Genomic DNA, 21,524 nt, shown 5'->3' on the forward strand with positions numbered 1-21,524 from the left:
AAAGGCCATCCAGTCCCACCCCTGCCACGGGCAGGGACACCTCCCACTGGATCAGGGGCTCCAAACCCCATCCAGCCTGGCCTTGAACCCCTCCAGGGGTGGGGCAGCCACCACTGCTCTGGGCAACCTGGGCCAGGGCCTCCCCACCCTCACAGCAAAACATTTCTTCCTAAGATCTCATCTCAATCTCCCCTCTTTCAGCTTCAAGCCGTTCCCCCTTTCCTGTTCCTGCCCTCCCTGATCCAGAGCCCCTCCCCAGCTTTCCTGGAGCCCCTTTCAGCACTGGAAGCTGCTCTAAGGTCTCCCCGCAGCCTTCTCTTCTCCAGGCTGAACAACCCCAACTCTTCCAGCCTGTGCTCGGACGGGAGGTGCTCCCGAGCTGCTTTCAAAATAACTGATTTCCAGGGACACAAAAGAACTCTGCGGGGAGGGAGAGAGGATGCTAGAGCAAGAAAATACAGAGGAACTTAGGTGTGAAGTAGGAAGATGGGACTCTCAGTCCCGAGGCCTTTATAATAAGAAGGTTGGCCTCCTTCCCTGCTGCATTTGGAGACAGAGAGAAGCCAGTTGCGACTCTGAGGTGTGGGGGTGTCCGTGCATGGATGCATTCTTGCCTGTGTCTGTGCCCACTGTGGTCCCCCATTCCTCCTTCAGTGCCTGGAAGGACCCTGACAACCTCTCTTTCTGCCCTGTGTGTGTTCCCCCATAGCCCTGAAGGTGATCCTTGTTTGCTTTGAACGCCAGCTGGACAGCCAGTGGTACTGGCTGAGCCTGCAAGTCAAGGAGATGGCACTGCGGAAGGTGGGAGGGCTGGCCCTGTGGGATTTCCTCGACTTTATCGTCCGAACACGGATCCCTATCTTTGTGCTCCTTCGACCCTTCATCCAGTGCAAGGTAACAGTCGCTTTGGCTCCCAAAGGCAAAGTATCCTTTACTCCTTTGCTGACAACAGAGGAACAGCACGCCTGGAAGAACTGTGTGTTAATAGAGTGGCTTTTCAGAAGGGCCTGAAAACCCTTTGAGACTAAATCACAGGGCTTTTTCCTAGATAATAGGCACAAGGGAGCTCTGATCCATGCAGCGCGGCCGGACTTGGTTCCCCTGGATGGGAAAGGCACCGTCAGGGTTTGCATGTGGACTTAATTTTGCAACAAAGACCCTCCAAGCGCTTGGAAGTAGTGTGGATGGTCTGAACCTGGGAGCGGCTCAGAGAATGGTATGGTTTCCAGAAGTTTCAGGTGAAAGCCAGGAAGGACCACGCTGCTTTCCGTCCCTTGGGTGAAGGTTCTGACAGGACGTTTGTGGATGGACAGACAGCTGCTAGGCTGAGGTGGCCAGGGCTTAGGTTAACCACAGCTCTTCCTGCTTACCAGGTAGACTAGCACATGGTTCTCCACCTCATTTAGCCTGCTGTGTCTCACCACTTGGACAGGCTAAATCCTGGAGAAGGAAGGATCTCCTTCATGGCTGAGGGTAGAGCTTAGCATAAGGAAGCTCTCAACCCATGTACCAATGTCAGTTTTGATGTCTGTTCAGTCAAATATAAGGTTGTCCCTCAAAAGAGCAGTGGAAACCTCATAGCTGGAGTCAAACCCTCATGCCTACAACGAGGACAGTCTGCTGGCTGTAGGCTCCAGCTGGCCTGGAGATGAGATGTCATCTCCCTGTGCTGCTAACGTGTCCTGTTTTTGCAGCTGTTGGCCCAGCCAGCTGAGAACCACGAGGAGCTGACAGCTCGGCAGCACATTGCCGACCAGCTGGAGAGACGCTTCATACCACGTCCGCTCTGCAAGAGCTCCCTCATCGCTGAATTCAATAACGAGCTGAAGATCTTGAAGGAGGCCGTGCACAGTGGGTCTGGTAAGGAGGAGAGGGCAGAGCCAAGGGCTGACCCTGGGTCACAGAATCAAAGAATGGGTTGGGTTGGAAAGGACCTCAAAGCCCATCCTCCCACTGGATTAGCTTGCGCCAAGCCCCATCCAACCTGGCCTTGAATCCCTCCAGGGATGGGGCAGCCACCACTGCTCTGGGCACCCTGGGCCAGGGCCTCCCCACCCTCATAGGAAAATCTCATCTCAATCTCCACTCTTGCAGCTCATCCTCATCCTATCCCTACATTCCCTGATTAAGGAGAAATGTCTGTCTGTCTGTCAGCAGCAGATCAGTCTCCTCCATTCTCCTCTTGGTCCCATTTTGATTTTCTCTGCTGTCACCAGCGAGGTCCAGAGCGGTTCTCTCTTGCATGAGACACTTCTCTCCTTCAAGAGTCACCCTTGTTGCCACGAGATGGCAGCCACTGCTCACCCACAGCAAGAGACTGGCTTTGTTCTTAAGGAAACAAACTGGAGAGAAAATGCCTCGTCCTTTTCTCCCTTGGTAATAATTTGCCTTCTTCCTAAATGTTGAAACTGATCTGGAAAACATGGCACTAAGGTTAAGGGAGAAAACCGGGCTGCATAGGAAAAGCAGGCAGAGGTTTTGGAGAGCTGAGGTGAGCAGGGCAGCTGTCCCCGTTTTATCATAGAATCACAGAATGGTTTGGGTCAGAAGGGACCTGGAAGGTCATCCAGTGCCACCTGCTGCCATGGGCAGGGACACCTCCCACTGGATCAGGGGCTCCAAGCCCCATCCAACCTGGCCTTGAACCCCTCCAAGGATGGGGCAGCCACCACTGCTTTGGGCAACCTGGGTCAGGGCCTCCCCACCCTCACCGGAAAGCATTTCTCCCTAAGATTTCATCTCCATCTCCCTGCTTGCAGCATCATCACCTCCACCCAGCACTGCCCCACTGCCCCGGGCACAGTCAGGACCCGACATGCCTGATTTCCAGTGCCATCGCTGACTTGGGTCTGGTTTCCCCTCTCGCGCAGCCTACCAAGGGAAGACCTCTGTCAGCACTGTGGGCACCTCCACCTCCGCGTACCGCCTGAGCCTGGCCACCATGTCCCGCTCCAACACCGGCACGGGCACGGTCTGGGAGCAGGACAGCGAGCCATCCCAGCAGGCATCGCAGGACACGCTGAGCCGCACGGATGAGGAGGATGAGGAAAGTACGTGGCTCCTGATTCCAGCTAAGCCCCCAGCACTGCGGACGTTTTCTTGATGCCGCAGCGGACGGCTGGGAGGGGAAGGCCATAGTCCTCGTCTCTGGGTGAACAAGAGGCACGAGGACAGGAACAGTGTGGTTGCTCCACAGTTCATGGCTTTAAAGCCTGGGTTGTTACACACCTCCTCATTCCCTCCTGAGGTCTGGGGATGGAAATGGGAAAGGCACAGGCCGATTTTAGTGTCTGAAACCTGGGTTTGACATGCAGTCGTCACAGTGCTGACAAGGCATTTGGCAATCAGTCCTCTCCCTGATCTTCATAGGATCCTGTTCCTGCAGGAGCTTAGTGCTTCCTGCTCATCACTTCTGGCCAGATGCTCCGACATGGAACACGTTGTCCTTGTGCTGCACGGAATCCAGCTGTGGCTCTCTGCAGGCCGGAATGGCTGTGTGCTTGTGTCACTCAATTAAGAGTAAATTAAGCTTTAAACCTGCTGACAACAAGCTTGAGCTCCCTTGTGGGCAGCTGGCAAGTTCTGGCTTTGCCAGGCTTCCGAGTGCCAGTTTAGAAGGAACAGGATGGTGAATCTTTTGGGGACTAATTTGCAATGACCTGGATGTTGCTTTGTCATTTCAGCTGAGTCACATGTCATTCTTGGAATTTTGCCTTCCCTCCGCTTCTGAGCTGTCGGTGACTGAAAGCCAGGGCAGAAAGCTCTGCTCGTGTGCCATCAGGCTTGGGCTTCCCCCTCGCTTAGCAGGGATTCTGCCTTCGCATTTGGGTGTCCCCATGCCTGAAGCCCAGGCACTTCACTTCTGTATTTGAGGATGTTGATGTGAACCAAAAGGAGTCAGAACGAGTGGCTCGAGAGAGAGAGGCCAGAGCAGCTCCATCAGGATTACCTTTTGGGAAAGAACAGCTAGCTGGGAACTTTCCGGGCTCAGCCCAACTTTATTTGAGCTGTGCTCATCACTAAGCAGTGTACAATCCACCTGGTATTTACATTGCTCAGATATTCACGGTGGCGAACTCTGCTTTCAGCCTCAGGTTAATCATGAGCCGCTGTGTAGAACAATGAGTGCTGTCTTCCTATTTGCTTTTATGGCTTAATGCCCCATAAATTATTTCAGTATATCACAGCAGGAAAAGGTCAAAAAGAAAAGAGCAAATTGCCCCAAACTTCCTTTGCTTTATTTGTTTATTTGTAATTAGAAGTCGATGTAGAAACCACAGCAGAGTAATTTATTTCCAGGTATTTTATATAATTTGAAATAGCACTGCAAATTGCAGGCAGCCCTGACGGCAGTGCCTCTGGCCGCATGATTCCGTTGCAGTATGATGTGTTGGAGTCAATTCATCCAGCTTTTTGGGGATGTGTTACGACGGGTGTCTCCAGGGGATGAAGGGGTGTCAGTTCTGTGCTTGGCTGTTAGGGATTTTACTTTGTCTGTGCTTTGCTCTGCCATAGCAGCAGTTTATTTCACACCAGCAAAATGTCCAGCTACAACTTTTATTCTGGAAAACACTGTATATTAACCAAAAATTTGTTAATCACAGGAATTAAGCCCTAGTGGAAACCAAATCCCTGTTTTGTCCTGACCCACCCCACAAGTGGAAGAGGGGTTGGTGGTCTGTTAGATGAAATAATAGGATATGAATTAACAGTTTATCTGTGGTTTACAGCACAGTCCTTGACAATTCCCCTCGCACGTTGTCCCGAGAGCCACGTAAGCTGAAAGCGCACATAACCCCCTGCCTCTCGTGTGCTGGGTTCCTCGTCCTGGAGGGGTTTGTGCGTGGGGCTCTCTAACTGTGACCCTAACACCTAATGGAAGTGCTCAAATTTGCAGGTTCAGGGGCTGGGTAAGTAAACTGAGGGTACGCCTTTGGCATCCTGTTACCTCCTGACGGCTGTAAATACACGGGTGGGGTTCGGGGCGGCTGTTTCCTCTCCTTTCCTGTTTTTTCCTTTCTTTCCAGATGATTCCCTGAGTATGCCCAGTGTGGTAAGTGAACAAGAAGCGTACCTTATGGGTGCCATTGGGAGGAGGCGGTTCTCCAGCCATCTCTCCAGCGTGTCTGCACCTCAGGCGGAGGTGGGCATGTTACCCAGCCAAAGGTAACACCATGGGCTTTTCGCTTTTCCTCCTATTCTAATCACAAGAGCAGAAATGGCGCAGGTATAACGTGTGTGTCAGGGAGGTGGGACGGCAGAAGCAGCCCCAGCGATGCTAGGTTTATTCATGGACCACGGGTACAGGGTTGGAAATAATCATTGCCCAGGATGATCTGTGTCGTGTAGGGTCCGTAAGAACAAGCTCTCATCCATAGAAACCTTCTATCATAGAATATCATACAAACCTTATGTCATAGTAACCTTATACCATAGAAACCTTAACACGTAGAATCTTAGAATAGTTTGGGTTGGAAGGGACCTTAAAGCCCACCCAGTTCCACCCCCTGCCATGGGCAGGGACACCTCCCACTGGATCAGGCTGCTCAAAGCCCCATCCAACCTGGCCTCGAACCCCTCCAGGGATGGGGCAGCCACAGCTTCCCTGGACAACCTGTTCAGGGCCTCCCCATCTCATGGTGAAGAAATTCCTCCTTCTGTCCAGTCTTACTCTGCCCCTCTCCAGTTTACACCCATTGCCCCTCATCCTATCACCACACACCTTTGTGAACAGCCCATCCCGAGCTTTCCTGTAGCCCCTTCAGATATTGGAAGGTCGCTATAAGGTCTCTTCGGAGCCTTCTCTTCTCCAGGCTGAACAACCCCAACTCTCTCAGCCTGTCCTCGTACGGGAGGTGCTCCAGCCCTCGGATCATCCTTGTAGCCTCCTCTGGACCCGTTCCAGCAGCTCCATCTCCTTCTTCTGTTGAGGATTACAGAACTGGACACAATACCCAGATGAGGTCTCCCAAGAGAGGAACAGAGGGGCAGAATCCCCTCCCTCCCTGCTGGCCACGCTGCTTTGGATGCAGCTCAGGGCACGGGTGTTTTCTGGGCTCTCAGCACACGTTGCTGCCTCATTCTTAAACAGTTTTAGAAACCCCCAGTACTATTTTTTCCTTCTGCTACTGCTGTGGATGGCAAAAAGAAAACACACAATTTGGGGTTATGCCTCGAACCAGGGACCGTACACAATCTGCAGGGAGCAAGGAGGAATCCTGAGGAGCTGGGAAGCGGGGCAGAGGAATCCTGTTGGATTTAGTTACTTCGTTTTCTGCCATGTACTTTTTGTCCTTTCCTAGAGCAGTAACTAGCTCAGCACAGAAACTGAATGTCAAGTGAAAAGATGGGATTTGATAGTGTTTAAAAGCAGAGATGCCATCGTTGATAGAAATAACTTTCAATACCTTATTCCCGGTTACCTGGAGTGGTGAGAAAGAGATTGGAATTTAGGGAAAGTGCATCCTTAGAAGATGTAGAGAGAAGTTTTTCATTTAAATGTGGTTTTGTTTCCTAAGTAAGCGATGTTTATTGTTTTACTTGCCTGCTGTATGGTTATCTAAGGATATCTGACAAGGGACAGATTAATTTATGTTGTCCCCTTTGAACCTTTAATGAATAAATTCTGCATTATCTCTTGACCAGCCTTGGAAAATCAAACAACATCACTCCCTCCCTAGTCTTCCTTGGAATTAAAGAAATAACCTTGATCTGTGCAGGAAAAGTAACAGCTGTGGTAGATGCTGGCAGAGACAGGAGAAATGATTTACAAGGGAGAGGTTACGCAGATTTTATCTGAGTTTTTACAAAAGGCCTTGCAGGAACTCCTTTGACTTTTGAACTCGATTGATTCGGTCCCTTTGTTTCTTGACAAATTAATGTGCAAGACTGCCTTTTCTTCAATCTTTCACCACCATCTTCAGTGCGCAAACTTCACAGCTGACCGACAGCAGTGTTTGCTTTGTCATGGTGATGCTGAGAAAAAGAAAAAAGACTTTAATTATGACAAAGCTTTGCTCTCAGCTTTTGAAGTACACGGTGTGCCAGGAGAATCGCTTCTCCTCTGCGTAGGGCACTCGGAGCTCAGCAAGCACAATCACGGTCCCCAGCGTCACGCCCTTTTGAGTTATGGATGGTCTCCAGGCTTTCAGACTGCCTCACAAATGTAAACTAATTAATGTTAAGTAATATTATTACTGCTTTCCTGCTGGTAACCCAGCAGGCTGCTTTCTTCCCTTCCTAAATTTCCGATGGGCTGAGAAGGCTGAAGTGTAGGGCAGCAACGTGATGGTGTCCTCGTTTGCCAGGACCCACGGCAGCCGTTTACTCTCAGTTTCATTGCACTCCCAGGCCTTGTTTTCCAGGGTTTGTCCTTGCAGCCTGACCAGACTGAATGGTCTGTAGCACATAGGAGATAGCGTAGCCCTCCCTCAGGAAGAACTGCCTTACAGGGAAAGGGGGAAGAGAAAAGCTTCCTACGAAGCTGGAAGTAAACAGAACTGAAATAAGTGAAAATGATGCTGGAAAATGACTTTGAAGACAGTTCCCTGCCCTTGTTTTCTGGAAACACATCCTACTAAACCTCTCAGCTCCCCAGTTCTCAGCAGAGATGTAGGAGTTTCCATGCAATGTAACTGCTCCTGTTATCAGATGTTCTTTCAGCTCCTCTGAGTCATAAACGTGCTGTTGAGCGTGCGAGACCAATTAATGTTACCGTCCTTTCTTTTTTTTTTTCCCCCCTTTTTTTATTCCGTTGATATTTTCTCCCTTGAAAACAGAGACAATCGCATGCTTTCTGCATTTTCTTTCCCTAAATTCTTAATCTCCCTGCCCCTCCTGCAGTGAACCTAATGTCCTCGATGACTCCCCGAGCCTGGCCACTGAGGGCAGCCTCTCTAGGTACAGTGCGAACACTACCTGTCTGTCGGTGTGTGTGCTGGGAAACAAGCTGTTTCCGACTTCCCCTGTCTCTTCCCCTCACCTTTTGTTGCTCTTTCCATCTCTGTCTCTTGTGGCTCATCGATATTCAGGCCTGCAAGTCAAAGGTGTAGCAACCCGCCTTCAGTTTTCAGCTTTGATTGCCAATGACTTTGAGGATGCGAAGGGGAAGGGGAATGAAAAAGCTGTAGCAAGCAAGGTAGCGGGCGGGCGGGCTGGCCTTGGGATTCTCCCCTTGTTTAGCAACTGAAAGATTATCCTCGAGGCATTAGCTGTAGCCTGTTAGAAGCATTAGTCTGGAGGCTTATATAAAACAGAGACATCTGTTTTTCCATTCATCTTGCAACGCTGTCTCTGCAAAAGACTTCATAACGATACCAAGCTGTGTTCTTTAATATTCACTAATAAAACTAATTACGTGGAATGTAGTGCTCTGCGGATGCTTTACAGTAATCCTCGTTATTTTCACCAAGTGTTTCCAATTCTCCAGGGACACCTTAGAAAGCCTGCAGGTGAACACCATGAGTACGTGGTTTAAAATAGGTTTAAAATGGCTCTATCTGTGCCAGAGCTCAGGTCCTGCTGTCCTCCGTTACCCGTAGACAAAGGAGTTTGTGTGCAAACAGTTTTGGCTGCGCCTGTCAAGTGGGTCGAGAGTGAGTTTAGAAAGGAGGTCTGTACCTTTGACGGCCACCTCAGTCGTGTTGATCATCCTGTTGCTGTGCTCGTACCTCTCAACCCATCCTTGCCAGGCCAGAGAGCTGTCATTAGTCCCAAGAGCATCTCTGTTTCCTTCCAGAAGAACAGGGCCTCTTATGCTGGCAGCATGGAGGGTATCGCGCTATTTCATCTACCCCCCAAGCTGGAGATGTGGATATGTCGCGAGGTGTTTGTGTGAATGGTTTTTTCTTTTGTCAGCTTGGTTTTAGATGTCACCAGGGGCTTTTTTGGGGTGGGGACAGGCTGCTTTGTTTGTTTGTTCATTCTCCTTGGCTGACAAATGGAGAGCTGATCATTGGTGGTGTCACTGAGATCATCCCATGATTCATGGTGTCCTTTGTGTCTGTGGATCCTGCTTGGGCAGATTGGTCTCTAATTGACAGGAGTGGCGTTAGGAAAAGACATCGGCTTGTTGGCAGAGGCAGGAATATCGTTAAGCATTTTGTGATAAAGTGAAACAGACTGCAGGGTCAACTGAGCACATTTGGGGCCTGAAGAGAACAGAAGTCAAGTGCCATCATAGAATCATGGAATGCTTTGGGTTGAAAGGGACCTCAAAGCCCATCCAGTCCCACCCCTGACACAGGCAGAGACACCTCCCACTGGATCAGGGGCTCCAAGCCCCATCCAACCTGGCCTTGAACCCCTCCAGGGATAGGGCATCCCTTAAGTAGAACTAAACACTCCCTGCAGTTGAGGACAATGACAAAGGAGAAGGTCTGTGTCCGAGTTAAAGCCCTAATGACCCGATACGAGGTTAAACCAGTGCTGAACTGGAAATGTTTTGATCTTGTTAAGTGGGGGCAGTCACTCCTGGTAGTAGTGGTGAGGCGGAACAGTGGTGAAGCTGAGGGACATGACACAGCTAAGTCCACAGAGGAGTTCAATTGCAGTCATTTATTCTGACCCCTGGAATGTAATCAGCTGTACGGGGGGTTCCTACTGGTTCCCGTCACACCGATTTTCGCTAGGGACCAGGACAGCACCCGCCAACCTGCTCTGTGGGACTTCCTTAGGCACAGAGGTTAAGAGATGGAGTTGGGAGCCAGCTCTGTGGAGGTCTGTAATTCTTTTCAAGGAGCGGCACTACCGCCTGAAGAAGGGGCACCAGAACTGCAAAGAAGCAGTGAAGACAGGGGAGTACTGGGTATTTTTGCGAAAAGGCTCGGTTCGAGTTGTGTGAGGAAGGAAAGATGTTCAGCTACATTGTTGAATGTGCAAATTGGATTCTTCCTCTGAAGTAATAAAGCAGACATTGTCGGAGCTTATTGTGGGGATCATAGGACAGAATCAATGAATGTGGTTTTATCTTCAGGCACATTAGTTTTGATTAAAGTAGGCTTGAGTTTTTTCTTTCATGACTTTGATTGTGGCTGGAGTGCAATGATAAGAAGTGTTAGCATTGCCTTCTGGGTTCAAAAGCTGATGGTTACTCATAAGCGACATAAAGAATTAAATCATATGGAGACCAGACCCTTACGGCGGGTAGGAGTTATACGTAAGTTAAATAGTGAGAAACACAAAGGAAGAATCAGGTCTGTTTCCTGTTGTTCTATAGCGATTGGAGGCAGCCGTGTCAAAAGCAGGGCAGACGGGAAGGGGATAAGTGTTTAAGTGCTTGAAGTATAGAGAGCAGGGGGAACAGGGCTGAGGAGTGTATGTGCGCAGCGTTCCGCCTTGTTGTGGGTTTAATCCGAGAGGAGAGGATATTTGCCCGAATCAGACAGGACAAACATTTCCCTTGAATTTCTTATTATGCCTCAGCTTGATGATGCCTAATAGGGAAAATCAGAATGAATTCACATTACCAGGGCAGCAGTGTAGCAGATCTAACGCTGACTGGATGTGTCTGGGAATAACAAGAGCTGGAGTTCATCTCCGTTTTAACCCATTCTCCACCAGCCTTTGTCCACTAACCCTCTCATTCAGCTGTCTTAGGACACAAAGTGTGTATGTTCTACCATACTGGCATGGCAAGCATGTCCATCTTTTTAATAGAGATTTAAATGCCTTGCTTCTTTTGTCTCTGTTTTGTTTTCTTTTGTTCTTTCCTTTCTTTTCTTTTTCCTTTTGTTTTTTTTTTTTGGCTGCACGGTTTCTTGCAATTCATGAGCATCACTTACTGGAATTGCCAACCTGACAAAGTGTCTTTTGGCCCCCACTGTGTGACTGTCATTTCTCGTAGCACTGGCAACGTGCTTCTGCGAAGTTGGGTTGGTTTGATCTTTTGCTCACCTGTCTCTGCCCTGACTATGTGATGGGAGTAACATTATTGTGGAGATAAAACCCCTGGTGGAGATACTCAGAGAGTGACAGAGCATCTTTGTTGGGCAGGAAAAAAATTCTGTTTGTTGTTCCAAAGTAAATCTGGCTCATGTAGAATCATTGAATCTTTGGTTGGGAAAGACCTTTGAGATCGTAGAGTCCAGCTGTCCCTGTCCACTGCTAAACCAGATCCCTGAGCACCTCGTCTGCCGGGCTTTTAAACCCCTCCAGGGATGGGGACTCCACCATCTCCCTGGGCAGCCTCTGCCAGGGCCCGAGAACCCTTTTGGGGATGAAATGTTCCCCAATATCCAGTCTAGCCTTCCCCTGGTGCAGCTTGAGGCCATTTCCTCTCATCCTGTCACTTGGGAGAGCACCCACCTCACCACAACCTCCTTTCAGAAGCTTCAGAGAGCGATGAGGTCTCCCCTCAGCCTCCTTTTCTCCAGGCTAAACAACCCCAGGGCCCTCAGCTGCTCCTCACAACCCCTGTTCTCCAGCCCCTTCCTCAGCTCCGTTCCCTTCTCTGGACGCGCTCCAGCCCCTCAATGTCCTTCTTGTAGTGAAGGGCCCAAAACCAAGCCCAGGATTTGAGGTGTGAGAGCAGGTGAGGGATGACTTCCCTGGTCCTGCTGGCCACGCTGTACTGCAAGACCACCCTTCTTATCGATCGTGTAATTTCAGGAGGGAAATGTGCTGCCAGCTGAAATGGCATTTGATTTGGTATTCCTTGAGTGGGTCCCACGGGCTGCCGGGGAAACAGCGTGCTCCTGGTCAGGGCTGGTCACCAAGGAGAGGTGGAGAAGAGCCAGTCGCCTGCCACACTGATTTTCTTGGAAACAAGATCAGTAGTGCTGTTCTTTGATGTGAAACAAAACCCTCACCGACCTCTGTGAAGTGAAAGGTTATCTCTGAAAATTTGGTTGTTCATCTGAAATCCGTGGTCTTTATGATTCTCTTGCCTTCCCATCTTCAAAACTGGGGAATAGGAGGCAAAAAGGCAGCCCCAGCAGGACTGTGCTGTGCGCAGGCAGCTCGGGCTCCACGGAGATATCTGCAATCCCAGCTCATACCATCATCCCAAATTATACCCAATTGTGTAGTGACTCAGTACTGGAAATAAACATCCACCAGCTCACTTACTCATTTCTCTAACGATATAAGCCAGGCTGAAAACCCAGCCTCTGGCAGGGAGACACAAAGCCCAGCCTTTCTTTTGCTCACCTATTGTCTCCAGGGTGCAGATTACTCCATGGGAATCGGTTTTTTCCTCTGTGCCCTCACGCAGTCCCTTCACTCCCTTTATCTAATGAATGACCTTTTCCAAGTGTTTTCATGATGCCTGTGAAATGAGTTTGTTTCACCACTATAGGTAGTGTTTTGTCCTGAAGGTAACCGTAGTCTTTCCGCTGCAGACATTTATGTCTCGTCACTCATAGACCCAAGGATTAACGTTCCTGCCTCAGAAATTCTCAGTATGGTCAAAAGCTGCTTAGAAAGAAAAGTGGGGTTTTTTAAGAACTTAGAATCATTGAGGTTGGAAAAGTTCTCCAAGATCATCCAGTCCAACCATCAGCCCAACTTCTCCAGCTAAATCCTACTCGATTCACTACTCTAAGAACTTAAAATTCAGAGGAATAAGTTTTTCTGTCAACAGAAGATGAAGAAAGTTCTACAAGCTGTAATTTCAGGTAGTCTGGATTGCAAATTTGAAAACTAATTTAAGTGCAGTCTCTTTGGTTTAATAAGGACTGCGGTGTTGCTCCTGGACCCTGCAGCCGTACGTGCTGCAGTCACTGTCTGGGTCAAGAACAGCCCTACCAGCAGGAAGGAACTCTGAGGACTTGGGTGTTTGCATCATGTTTAGGATGCTTTGTAGGTAAATCGTATCAATACCCTCCTGAAAGCTGGAAAATATCTTCCAGGGACTGCTGATCTCATTTGGAAGAGCTGTCTGATGGATAAAAGGACTCAAATAGTTCTCATTTTTTCTGCCTTTGAGCTGGCCAAAGCTTTTCCTTCTCTCCCACCCCCTGCAGCCACGGTGAGATTGCTGAGGGTATGGCTCCGATTATGGGGCTGTGGTCAGACAATCAGAGGAGAAACAGCTTCAGGGTCTTCAGATGTCTCTCTCCTGACGTTGCCCCCACACTGTCTCCCCAGCAGAGTGGGTAGAAACAGAGGTTTAGTGCAAAGCTTGGCATTTTTTGTTTTAACTGCTAGGGGAGGAAGGGATAGGACTCGCAGGTCAGGTAACCAGACTTTGACCTGAAGCAGACTAGGACGCTCTCATATTCTGTTCCACCAAACCTTCTAAGGGCAATAACTTTTGCCAACGTGAGGAATGAGCTGTAGAGGAGACAGAACTTTTTAAGCCTCCCCGTAGACATCCCCCATGTCTTCCCTGACTGGGTCCTTCAGTTTGTCTCCTTCCTCCGCTCCGGTGAGGTCAGGCAATAAACCTCCCCTCCCTCGGTGGTACAGGGAGGTCCAAGGAAAACATCTAGAGAAAAGAATGTTGTTTTCCTTTCAATTAATGCTGTCCAAAGGTAAAATGGATTGTAATACTGGTTCTTGTGTACCAGACAGAGCTGGAAGTTCCATAAATAGGATGTGAGGCTCAGTGGATTCCAGTCTGTTCCTAATAAGCAACTGCCTGATTTAAACGAAGCCCATCTTAAACGTTAGTCGCTATTGTAACCATATGTCTCTCGGACATAGTTCATGCAGCTGAAATGCTTTGTGACCGCTGTCTGCTAAATGGCCAGTTTTAAACCATTTGGAGGAGTGCAGCACTTTGATTAAAAAACAGGGGAGGGTGGTATTTTGATATAAAGTAGATTAAACCGGTCAGTTTAATGGTAGAATGAGATGGTACAGAGCCGAGCATGGAGTATGTTTTATTGCTAAAGCCTCTTTTACTGCAGATTTTCAGATATTAAAAAAATTAAAAAGCTGTGTTTCTATATATATATATATAATTTATGTTTACTCGTCCTTTTTTTGTTTGTTAGCCACAAAAAGACATAAGGCTGGAAGTGCTGAGTGTGGAGCCTTGTTCACATAACTCATGCATCCATTATGTGAATGGATCCTTTGTCACTTTGTGTTTGTTTTTTCGTTTGTTGACATAAATTGAAATTAAAACCAGATGACAAAATTGTGATGAGGCTGTGGAGTCGATTTGGGAGAAAAAAAAAATAATATATATATATGTTTTGTAACATTGTCCTTGAAAAACGAAAAGCAAATGAGAAGGCTCTTGAGCTAGGGAGCTGATGTTCTTGGCTTTATGGCTGAAGCCCACGTGGCAAAGGATGCAGAGAAGCGAGTGTTGCTCAGAGGGATGCACCAATCAATGACTGAAAACTGAAATCTGCAGTTATTTCTATTCGGATGCTACCTGTGCGTGGCCAAGTCCTGAATGCCATGACTCCACCTCCCACCCTTTCCCAAGCCCCAGAAGCCACAACCCAACAGACACGCGTCCCCTCATCCTTCAAAGACAGTATTGCTCTTTGAAGCGATCCGTGCCATTAGTGGTTGGTTGATTTATTTCAGTCACAATTGCCAGGACACCTGCTGGTTACACAGGGTGCTCCTGCGCGCGGGCTAACGCTGTCCACATCTAACAGGGTGGCAAGCGTGCAGAGCGAGCCGGGACAGCAGAACCTTCTCCTGCAGCAGCCCCTGGGGCGGAAGAGGGGCCTACGGCAGGTGAGAACGAGGGGAGGGAACGCATCTTATCTCCTTCTCTTTGAATAGGGTTGGGTTTTCTCATCTGTGTGGGGTTCAGAATGATCCATGGATGCGAGGCGTCCCGTGTTTGTGATGTAGTAGTGCTGTCCGTTGAGTTAGCAGGTGCTGTAGTGAGACAAGAAGTAGTTCCTAATATAAAGAGTGGAATGTTTTTTATTTAAGCTAAATAAAGAGTAGAGCTAAGTTTCAGCTAAGTGACTGAGTTCTTCGAAAGCTAAGCAGAATATCCCTCTGATAGCAGGTTTTCTTTAAAATACCGTTTTTCCAGACACTTCATTCTTTGAAGACAATAACGCCTTGCGTTCAGTGTGACCTGTGCTGCACAGATGTCTCTTCTTCTGTAATGCCCTCTGTTTGCAGCCTTTCCCTGCCTCAAACACAAAGTCAAGCAGAGCTGAAGCCAGCTCCAAATGAGCAAGAGTTTTGAGTGTTGTGAAGTTCATAATAACATTAAAATGAGTCTTTGGAATGTGCATAAGATTCCTGGGAAAATTTATACATACGCAGGGAAGTGGGAAATATAGTTTGTAACCAGCATGTGATTGATGGAGATCACTCCTGTGTGTTGCCCAGGCCTGACAAAGGATGCTTGCTTTCTAAAACTCCAAAACGAGTCTTGGAGAGCTTTTATTTGCTGGCATTTTCAGTATCAGTAGCACAAGCCATGGCTGAGAGGCCGGACAAATCCCTCAGAGAGAAGGTGCACTTTGTTTTGAATTCCCCAATATTTCCTCTACAGGCCTTTTTTAAATGAAATGACAGTCACACACATGCAGATGTGGCATTAAATTTAGTATCAATACTGAAAAGGCACAAACGCTTCATATGAAGGAGATGTCTGAACCGTGGAAACCTTAAAACATAGATCTGCTAAAAGTAGAATGAGCGGACATCTAGAAGAACAAAGATGATCTGTTCACCTTATGGAGTTGTGTAATATGCGAATATACATCAGCCTAACTCTTTCTTCCAATGTTCAGCTCCGACGACCGCTGCTGTCGCGTCAGAAAACTCAAACTGAACCTCGTAGCCGTCACGGAGCTCGGCTTTCAACCACGCGGCGGAGCATCCAGCCAAAACCAAAGCCCAGCGGTAAGGCCGTGCTGCATTTCCAGGACCAGCGCGTCACGTTTGACAGTAGAAAATACTATGTTGTTGTTTTAGCTTAAAGGAGAAGCTCGTATGTTGTCAGTAGCCTACATTAAAGTGAAATCCCAGCATTTTTATCCTTTTTTTCTCACTGCGTGTGAGCCTAACTTACATGGGAATTCAGTTTGGTTTATCCTTCTGGGATGGAAAGATGTTGTGGTGGTATTTATCTCACCCAGCCAGGATAAAGATAGGTAGGGTGACTGGTCTTCAGGAGATCCCCGACTCTCGCTGTGGCGTTAAAGGAAGCCTAGGGTGAAAGGCTTTTAGATTAGAATCCAGTTAGACAGCTGACAAGGATGGCACGAATCATGAATCCTGTTGTAGCTGTAGAGTGTTAATACTGGATTTTCTGTGCTTTTCTACCCCTCAGCGGAGCAGAAGCGGTCGGTGACATTCACAGAAGCCCAGCCCGAGGCAGGCGCAGCCTCCACAGCGGAGCTGTCGGCCCCAGCAGCCCCGCAGCAGGGCTGCAGCCGCAGCAGTCCCCCAGCCACCGGCCAGCAGGAACCCCCCGGGAAACCCGTGCTGACCTCCTCACCGGCCATCGTGGTAGCCGATCTGCACAGCCAGGCCACGGGCCAGGTAATGACAGTGACCGTTTTATCGTGTGTGTCTGTCTGCTGCTCCATCAAAACTGCAGGGCAGATCCATGGGGACGTGCCAAATGCATGACACCATGAGAGAGAAAGCTGGCGTGTGAGCGAAGGCGGCAAACTCTTCTGCGTGTCGGTTTTTCAGGCTGAGTTTTCTGTAAACCATTCCTTTCTAGATCTATGCAATGAGTCTTAATTTGCAAATGTATTTTCTGCACCATCCTTTCCCGTCTTCTCATCTTGTATATGAGTTCTTCTGGAGCTGCTCACCAGCGCAAGGTTTCATCAGCAGGTTCTTGCATCCTGCACTGTGAGCAATGCACCCTAAAGGAAGGACTGGTGCAGGAAAGCTGGGGGGGGTGCTCTTGGTCAGGGAGGGCAGGGACAGGATGAGAGGGAACGGCTTTGAATGGGAAGGGGGGAGAGTGAGATTAGACATTAGGAGGAAGTTCTTCACGCTGAGAGTGATGAGGCCCTGGCCCAGGCTGCCCAGAGCAGTGGTGGCTGCCCCATCCCTGGAGGGGTTCGAGGCCAGGTTGGATGGGGCTTGGAGCCCCTGATCCAGTGGGAGGTGTCCCTGCCCATGGCAGGCAGTGGGACTGGATGGGCTTTGAGATTCCTTCTAACTCAAACCTGACCACTAACTCTCCTCGACTGCAGAGTGAGGCACTTTCTGCTGAGAAGGAGAAGGAAAAAGAGGAGGGCTTGGAGTCCCGGCCAACGACAGCGCAAAGCACCCCCCCAACCCAGCTCTCTGACACCGAGGACTACACCGGCCTGGAGACCACCAGCTTGCTGCAGCATGGGGACACCGTCCTCCACATCAGTGAGGACAACGGGATGGAGAATCCCTTGCTGGCCACTCACTTCAGCTTCACGCACGTGGAGCTCGGGGAGACTGACGTCGACCTGGATGAATCTCACGTTTAACTCCTGGGGAACGGCAGCAGCGGGAGGAGAAAGAGAAAGCGTACCTTTCCTTTGGCTTCCCTGGTAACTAGTAACTAGCTAAAACAAGAGCACTTTATTATCCAAAAGCAGAAAATAGCAAAAAGCTGGTTGCTATAAACCAGCCAATTTCTGTTCATCAAATCTATTTCAGTTTAGGGCGAGACCATGGGAACAGAGAATTGTTACTAAATTCTCAGGGTGGGGGTGTGTGGCCAAACGTGTGGTCCCCAAAACCTTGACGGGGCAGCAGCTGTGTACTGTGACCAGCAGCCTCCTCGGCTGCTGTGCTGTGTGAAAGAGAGAGGAGAAGCCTCTGATATTGTGCCCAAGATTTATTTTTGTAGCATTTTTGAGAAGGAAAGTATAGAATATCTGGATCTTAGGCTCTTACACTGACAGTGTAAATGCTAAGTACCAATCTAAACCTTAATTCTCACAAGCCTGGGACCTTTGTTTCTAACTTGCAGAGCCATGACGAGCACCACGGAGCAATTAAGACTTTTTTTTTTGGCACCACAGACTTCAGTTGGGTTTACTTTAGCCTGTTGGTGTCATTCCGCTCTGTAAGATATTGCTCGTGTGCTACAACAATATTTGCTCTGTAAAACCAAACACAGCGCATCCCATAGGAAGGGACGCGCGTGCCGTGCACAGATACAGATGGGCTGCGGGGGGAGTGGTCTGCAGGCAGCAAAAATAGTCCACGCTGCCCGGCTCACACCTAATTCATCTTCAAAAACCCCCAAGGAACCGCATCTGGAATGTGTGGACCTAGCAACTTCTCCACTGATGCCATTGGATGCACTTAGATATAGGGATTTAAAGTAAATATTTATATATGGTATTTTCATGTTCCTATATATAAAAATATATATGTACCTTGTAAACAAGAGGTGGATATGGCAGGGCAGAAAGAGTCTATTTTTGGCATGTTGAGATTGTATTTAAAAAGGTTCCATTTTATGTGCGTAAAGTTCGTGGCTAAGAGTATTCGACAAATATATGTAATGCTTGGAGGTAGGTGGGGATCCCCGTGGGGAAGGGCTGAAGTCACAGCCAAGCTTCGGGCTGTGCTGCAGCATCGTGGAATGACACTGGAATGTGAATTTAGCCATTAGCTGCTTACGGATAAACGGCAAAACGGCTGTGAAACAAACCCTGAAATCGCAAGCAACGCCCAAAGCATCCCTGGGCTTTGGGAATCATACACTGCCTTTTTCAGCCGATGTCAGAAGGACTAGAGTTTATAATCGCAGCGTCATTGTGCAGAAGAAAATGTTTTAGATCATCCCAAGAGCCTGTGAAATGTGCTAATTACCAGTTTGGCTCCCGAGGGCTTGTAATTTTGATGCAGGCAGTGCAAACCAGCCTTACTGAGGAGACAGAATGACATGCTCCTGTCCATCTCCAAAGAAAGGACTCCCGTCTCTCTCAGACAGCTCTGAAACAGCTGTTTAAAATACTGCCATACAAACGCCTGCCTCGCTGCCATAGTGCAACACGCGGTTTTACTGCTGTGTGGAAAATTAACCATATACCTTTGGTTTCTGCTTGTCAGCAGGTTTCACGCTGCTGAAACCCACGCAGGCTTCGAGCACAGCTCGAATGCAAGAGGAGCCATGTGCACCGATCAGAGGAGGGAACGCATGTTCAACCTCTGACAACAGCAAAAGCCATCCTTCTCCACGGGTGTTTAGCATGTCTGCTTCTGCTGCACTGGTGAGAGAGGGAGGCTCTCGACACCTCTTGGGAACAGCAGGGCTGAGAAGGGAAATGTTTTTATAGTGCATCACATAGATACACACCTATAGACACAGGTGATGCACAAACGCCACTTTAAGTTGTACGCGTTTCTACAAGAGACGTGGTTGGGTTTGTCAGTGTCTCGCTGTGCTGCTCAATGGGCATCGTGAAGGGCAAACTGCTTCCTCTGCCCCCCAAAATGTGCTGTACTGCTTCTTGTCTCCTCAGTGCCAGCTGCCTAAAGGAGGCTGCTTTGGGTTAGTTAGCTCCTAGCTTGGAGGTCACTCGAAGAACTCCTAAATTCCAGATGCTATGTTTTATTAATCAGCGACGCACAAATGAGAAAAACCCCACAGCTTCATTTTCCCATCCCATGGTAGGCTGGGTGGGTGAGGACAGTTCAGGTGTGAGCTGAGTGAACGGCTGGGACAAACACATACGGAACTCATGGTGCATTTATGGAGTGACCTTTTCTGCTGAAAATGAGAAGGAAGCATCTTCCTTCATGAAAAGTAGGTCCCTCACCATGGTACTCTGCTGTAACGGTGACAAAATAACTGTGATTTATTTCATTTAATTCAGTATATGTAAGACATGTTTCCATTCAGGTTTCCCACCATAGTAAGCCATAGCAAGGACTAAAATGCCTCTTTTTAATGTGTACCCTGCTAGAAACCAATGCAGCTTCTAAGTAATGGCATCCGTAATTCTGTTTTTTCTGTGTGGCCGGGTGGATTTTGTTGGGATGCTGTGGTTGTGTCACACTGCTGAGATTGTGTTGGGCAGCAGCTGAGGGTTTTTTGCATGGCTGTGATTTTTTTGCATGGCTGTGACGGTGTTGGGCATCCTGTCAGGTGGCTGATGTTTTTGGATGGCTGGGATTGTGTGGGATGGCTACGGTTGTGTCAGACTGCAGTGCTTTTTTGGAATGGCTGTGATTTTTGTTGGGTTGCTGTGATTGTGTTGGGTGGCTGTGATTGTCAGATGGATGTGATTGTGTTGGACGTCTGTGATGGTGTTGTACGTGTTGGATGGCTGTGATTGTGTTGGACAGCTGAGATTGTGTCACTCTGCTGTGATTATGTTAGATGGCTACGATTGTGTTGGACAGCTGTGATGGTGTTGGGTGGCTGTGATTGCATTGAACGGCTGTGATTGTGCTGGACATGACGGATGGCTGAGATTACATCACCCAGCTGTGATTATGTCAGATGGCTATGATGGTGTCAAATGTGTTGGGTGGCTGTGACTGTCAGATGGTTTTGTGTTGGGAACGTCAGACGGCTGTGATTGTGTCGGATGGCTGTGATTGTGTCAGATGGATGTGATTGTGTTGGACGGCTGATTGCATCGGACGGCTGTGATTGTGTCAGATGGCTGTGATTGCATCGAACGGCTGTGATTGTGTGGGATGGCTGTGATTGTGTTGGAGGCTGTGATTGTGTTGGATGGCTGTGATTGCGTTGGATGGCTGTGTTAGATGGCTGTGGTTGCATCGGACAGCTGTGCTTGTGTCAGATGATGTGACTGCGTCAAACAGCTGTGATGGTGTCGAGTAGCTGTGCTTGGGCAGCTCTGGCCGTGTGCAGCGGCTCTGTGTGTTGGGCCCGCCGGACACCTGTGCTTGCTGGATGTGCCAGATGGCTGTGTGTGTGTCAGAGAGCCCTGACTGTCCTGGCCAGCCCTGCTGTATGGCTGTGACCGCCACACGTACCGGACCGCTGTGATGGCGGTGGCTGCCCCCGAGGCCTTGAGCCCCCTTCACCGCGTTCTCTGGGGCTGGGCCTCGAGATCCCTCTCCGGAGGCTTCGCTGTGCGAGGCGCGGGTTTAAACCCACGGTCTGTTTCCATGCGGCCCCAACGCTGTCAAGGCGGCGCCTCCCAAGATGGCGGCGGGGTGAGGGGCGGTGCTGCGCGCTCCAAGATGGCGGCGGTGCTGAAGGGAAGGCGGGGGCTGTGGGTCGAGCTGGGTCTAAGGGGACAGTAGGGTCGCTGCCCGCCAAGAGGACGGGCGCGCTAAGAGAAGGGCACGGGGGCTGCGGGGCGGGCGGGGAGCTGAGCCCGCCAAGAGAGCGGCGGCGCTGAGCGGCGGCCGGGCAGGTCTGCCCCCAAAGATAGCGGCGGGGCGGGGCTGTCCCCTAAGATGGCGGCGAGCCCGCCCAAGATGGCGGCGGGGCGGGGTCTGTGCACGCCAAGATGGCGGGGGTGTGTTCCCCCACCCAAGATAGCGGCGGGGCGGATCTGTCGCCCCAAGATGGCGGCGGGGAGGTCTGGGTACTCAAGACTCGTCGGGGTCCCCCAAAATGGCGGCGGGGCCGGGTCTGCGCGCGCCGAGATAGCGGCGAGGCGGGAGTCGCCCAAGATAGCGGCGGGACGGTCTGTCCCCCAAGATGGCGGCGGGGC

General features: G+C 49.5%; 1 protein-coding gene across 12 annotated transcripts in view; it reads left to right on the forward strand.

Moving 5' to 3' along the window:
• Positions 1–20,425, forward strand: part of UNC80 (unc-80 homolog, NALCN channel complex subunit) — a 127,547-nt gene extending 107,122 nt beyond the window's left edge. For 9 of the 12 annotated variants that reach the window (XM_054069739.1, XM_054069740.1, XM_054069749.1 and 6 more), the window contains 9 exons: positions 710–894; positions 1,695–1,860; positions 2,871–3,050; positions 5,028–5,166; positions 7,843–7,899; positions 14,559–14,640; positions 15,663–15,774; positions 16,205–16,416; positions 17,088–20,425. In XM_054069739.1, coding sequence (XP_053925714.1) covers positions 710–894; positions 1,695–1,860; positions 2,871–3,050; positions 5,028–5,166; positions 7,843–7,899; positions 14,559–14,640; positions 15,663–15,774; positions 16,205–16,416; positions 17,088–17,357 — 1,403 coding nt within the window. In that variant the 3' untranslated portion in view covers positions 17,358–20,425. The remainder of the gene's footprint in view (positions 1–709; positions 895–1,694; positions 1,861–2,870; positions 3,051–5,027; positions 5,167–7,842; positions 7,900–14,558; positions 14,641–15,662; positions 15,775–16,204; positions 16,417–17,087) is intronic. The other 3 variants (XM_054069750.1, XM_054069744.1, XM_054069751.1) reach the window with 3 other exon arrangements.
• Positions 20,426–21,524: the final 1,099 nt, after the last annotated feature.

The sequence above is a fragment of the Cuculus canorus genome, chromosome 6 (assembly GCF_017976375.1).
Source record: "Cuculus canorus isolate bCucCan1 chromosome 6, bCucCan1.pri, whole genome shotgun sequence".
NCBI lineage: Eukaryota > Metazoa > Chordata > Aves > Cuculiformes > Cuculidae > Cuculus > Cuculus canorus.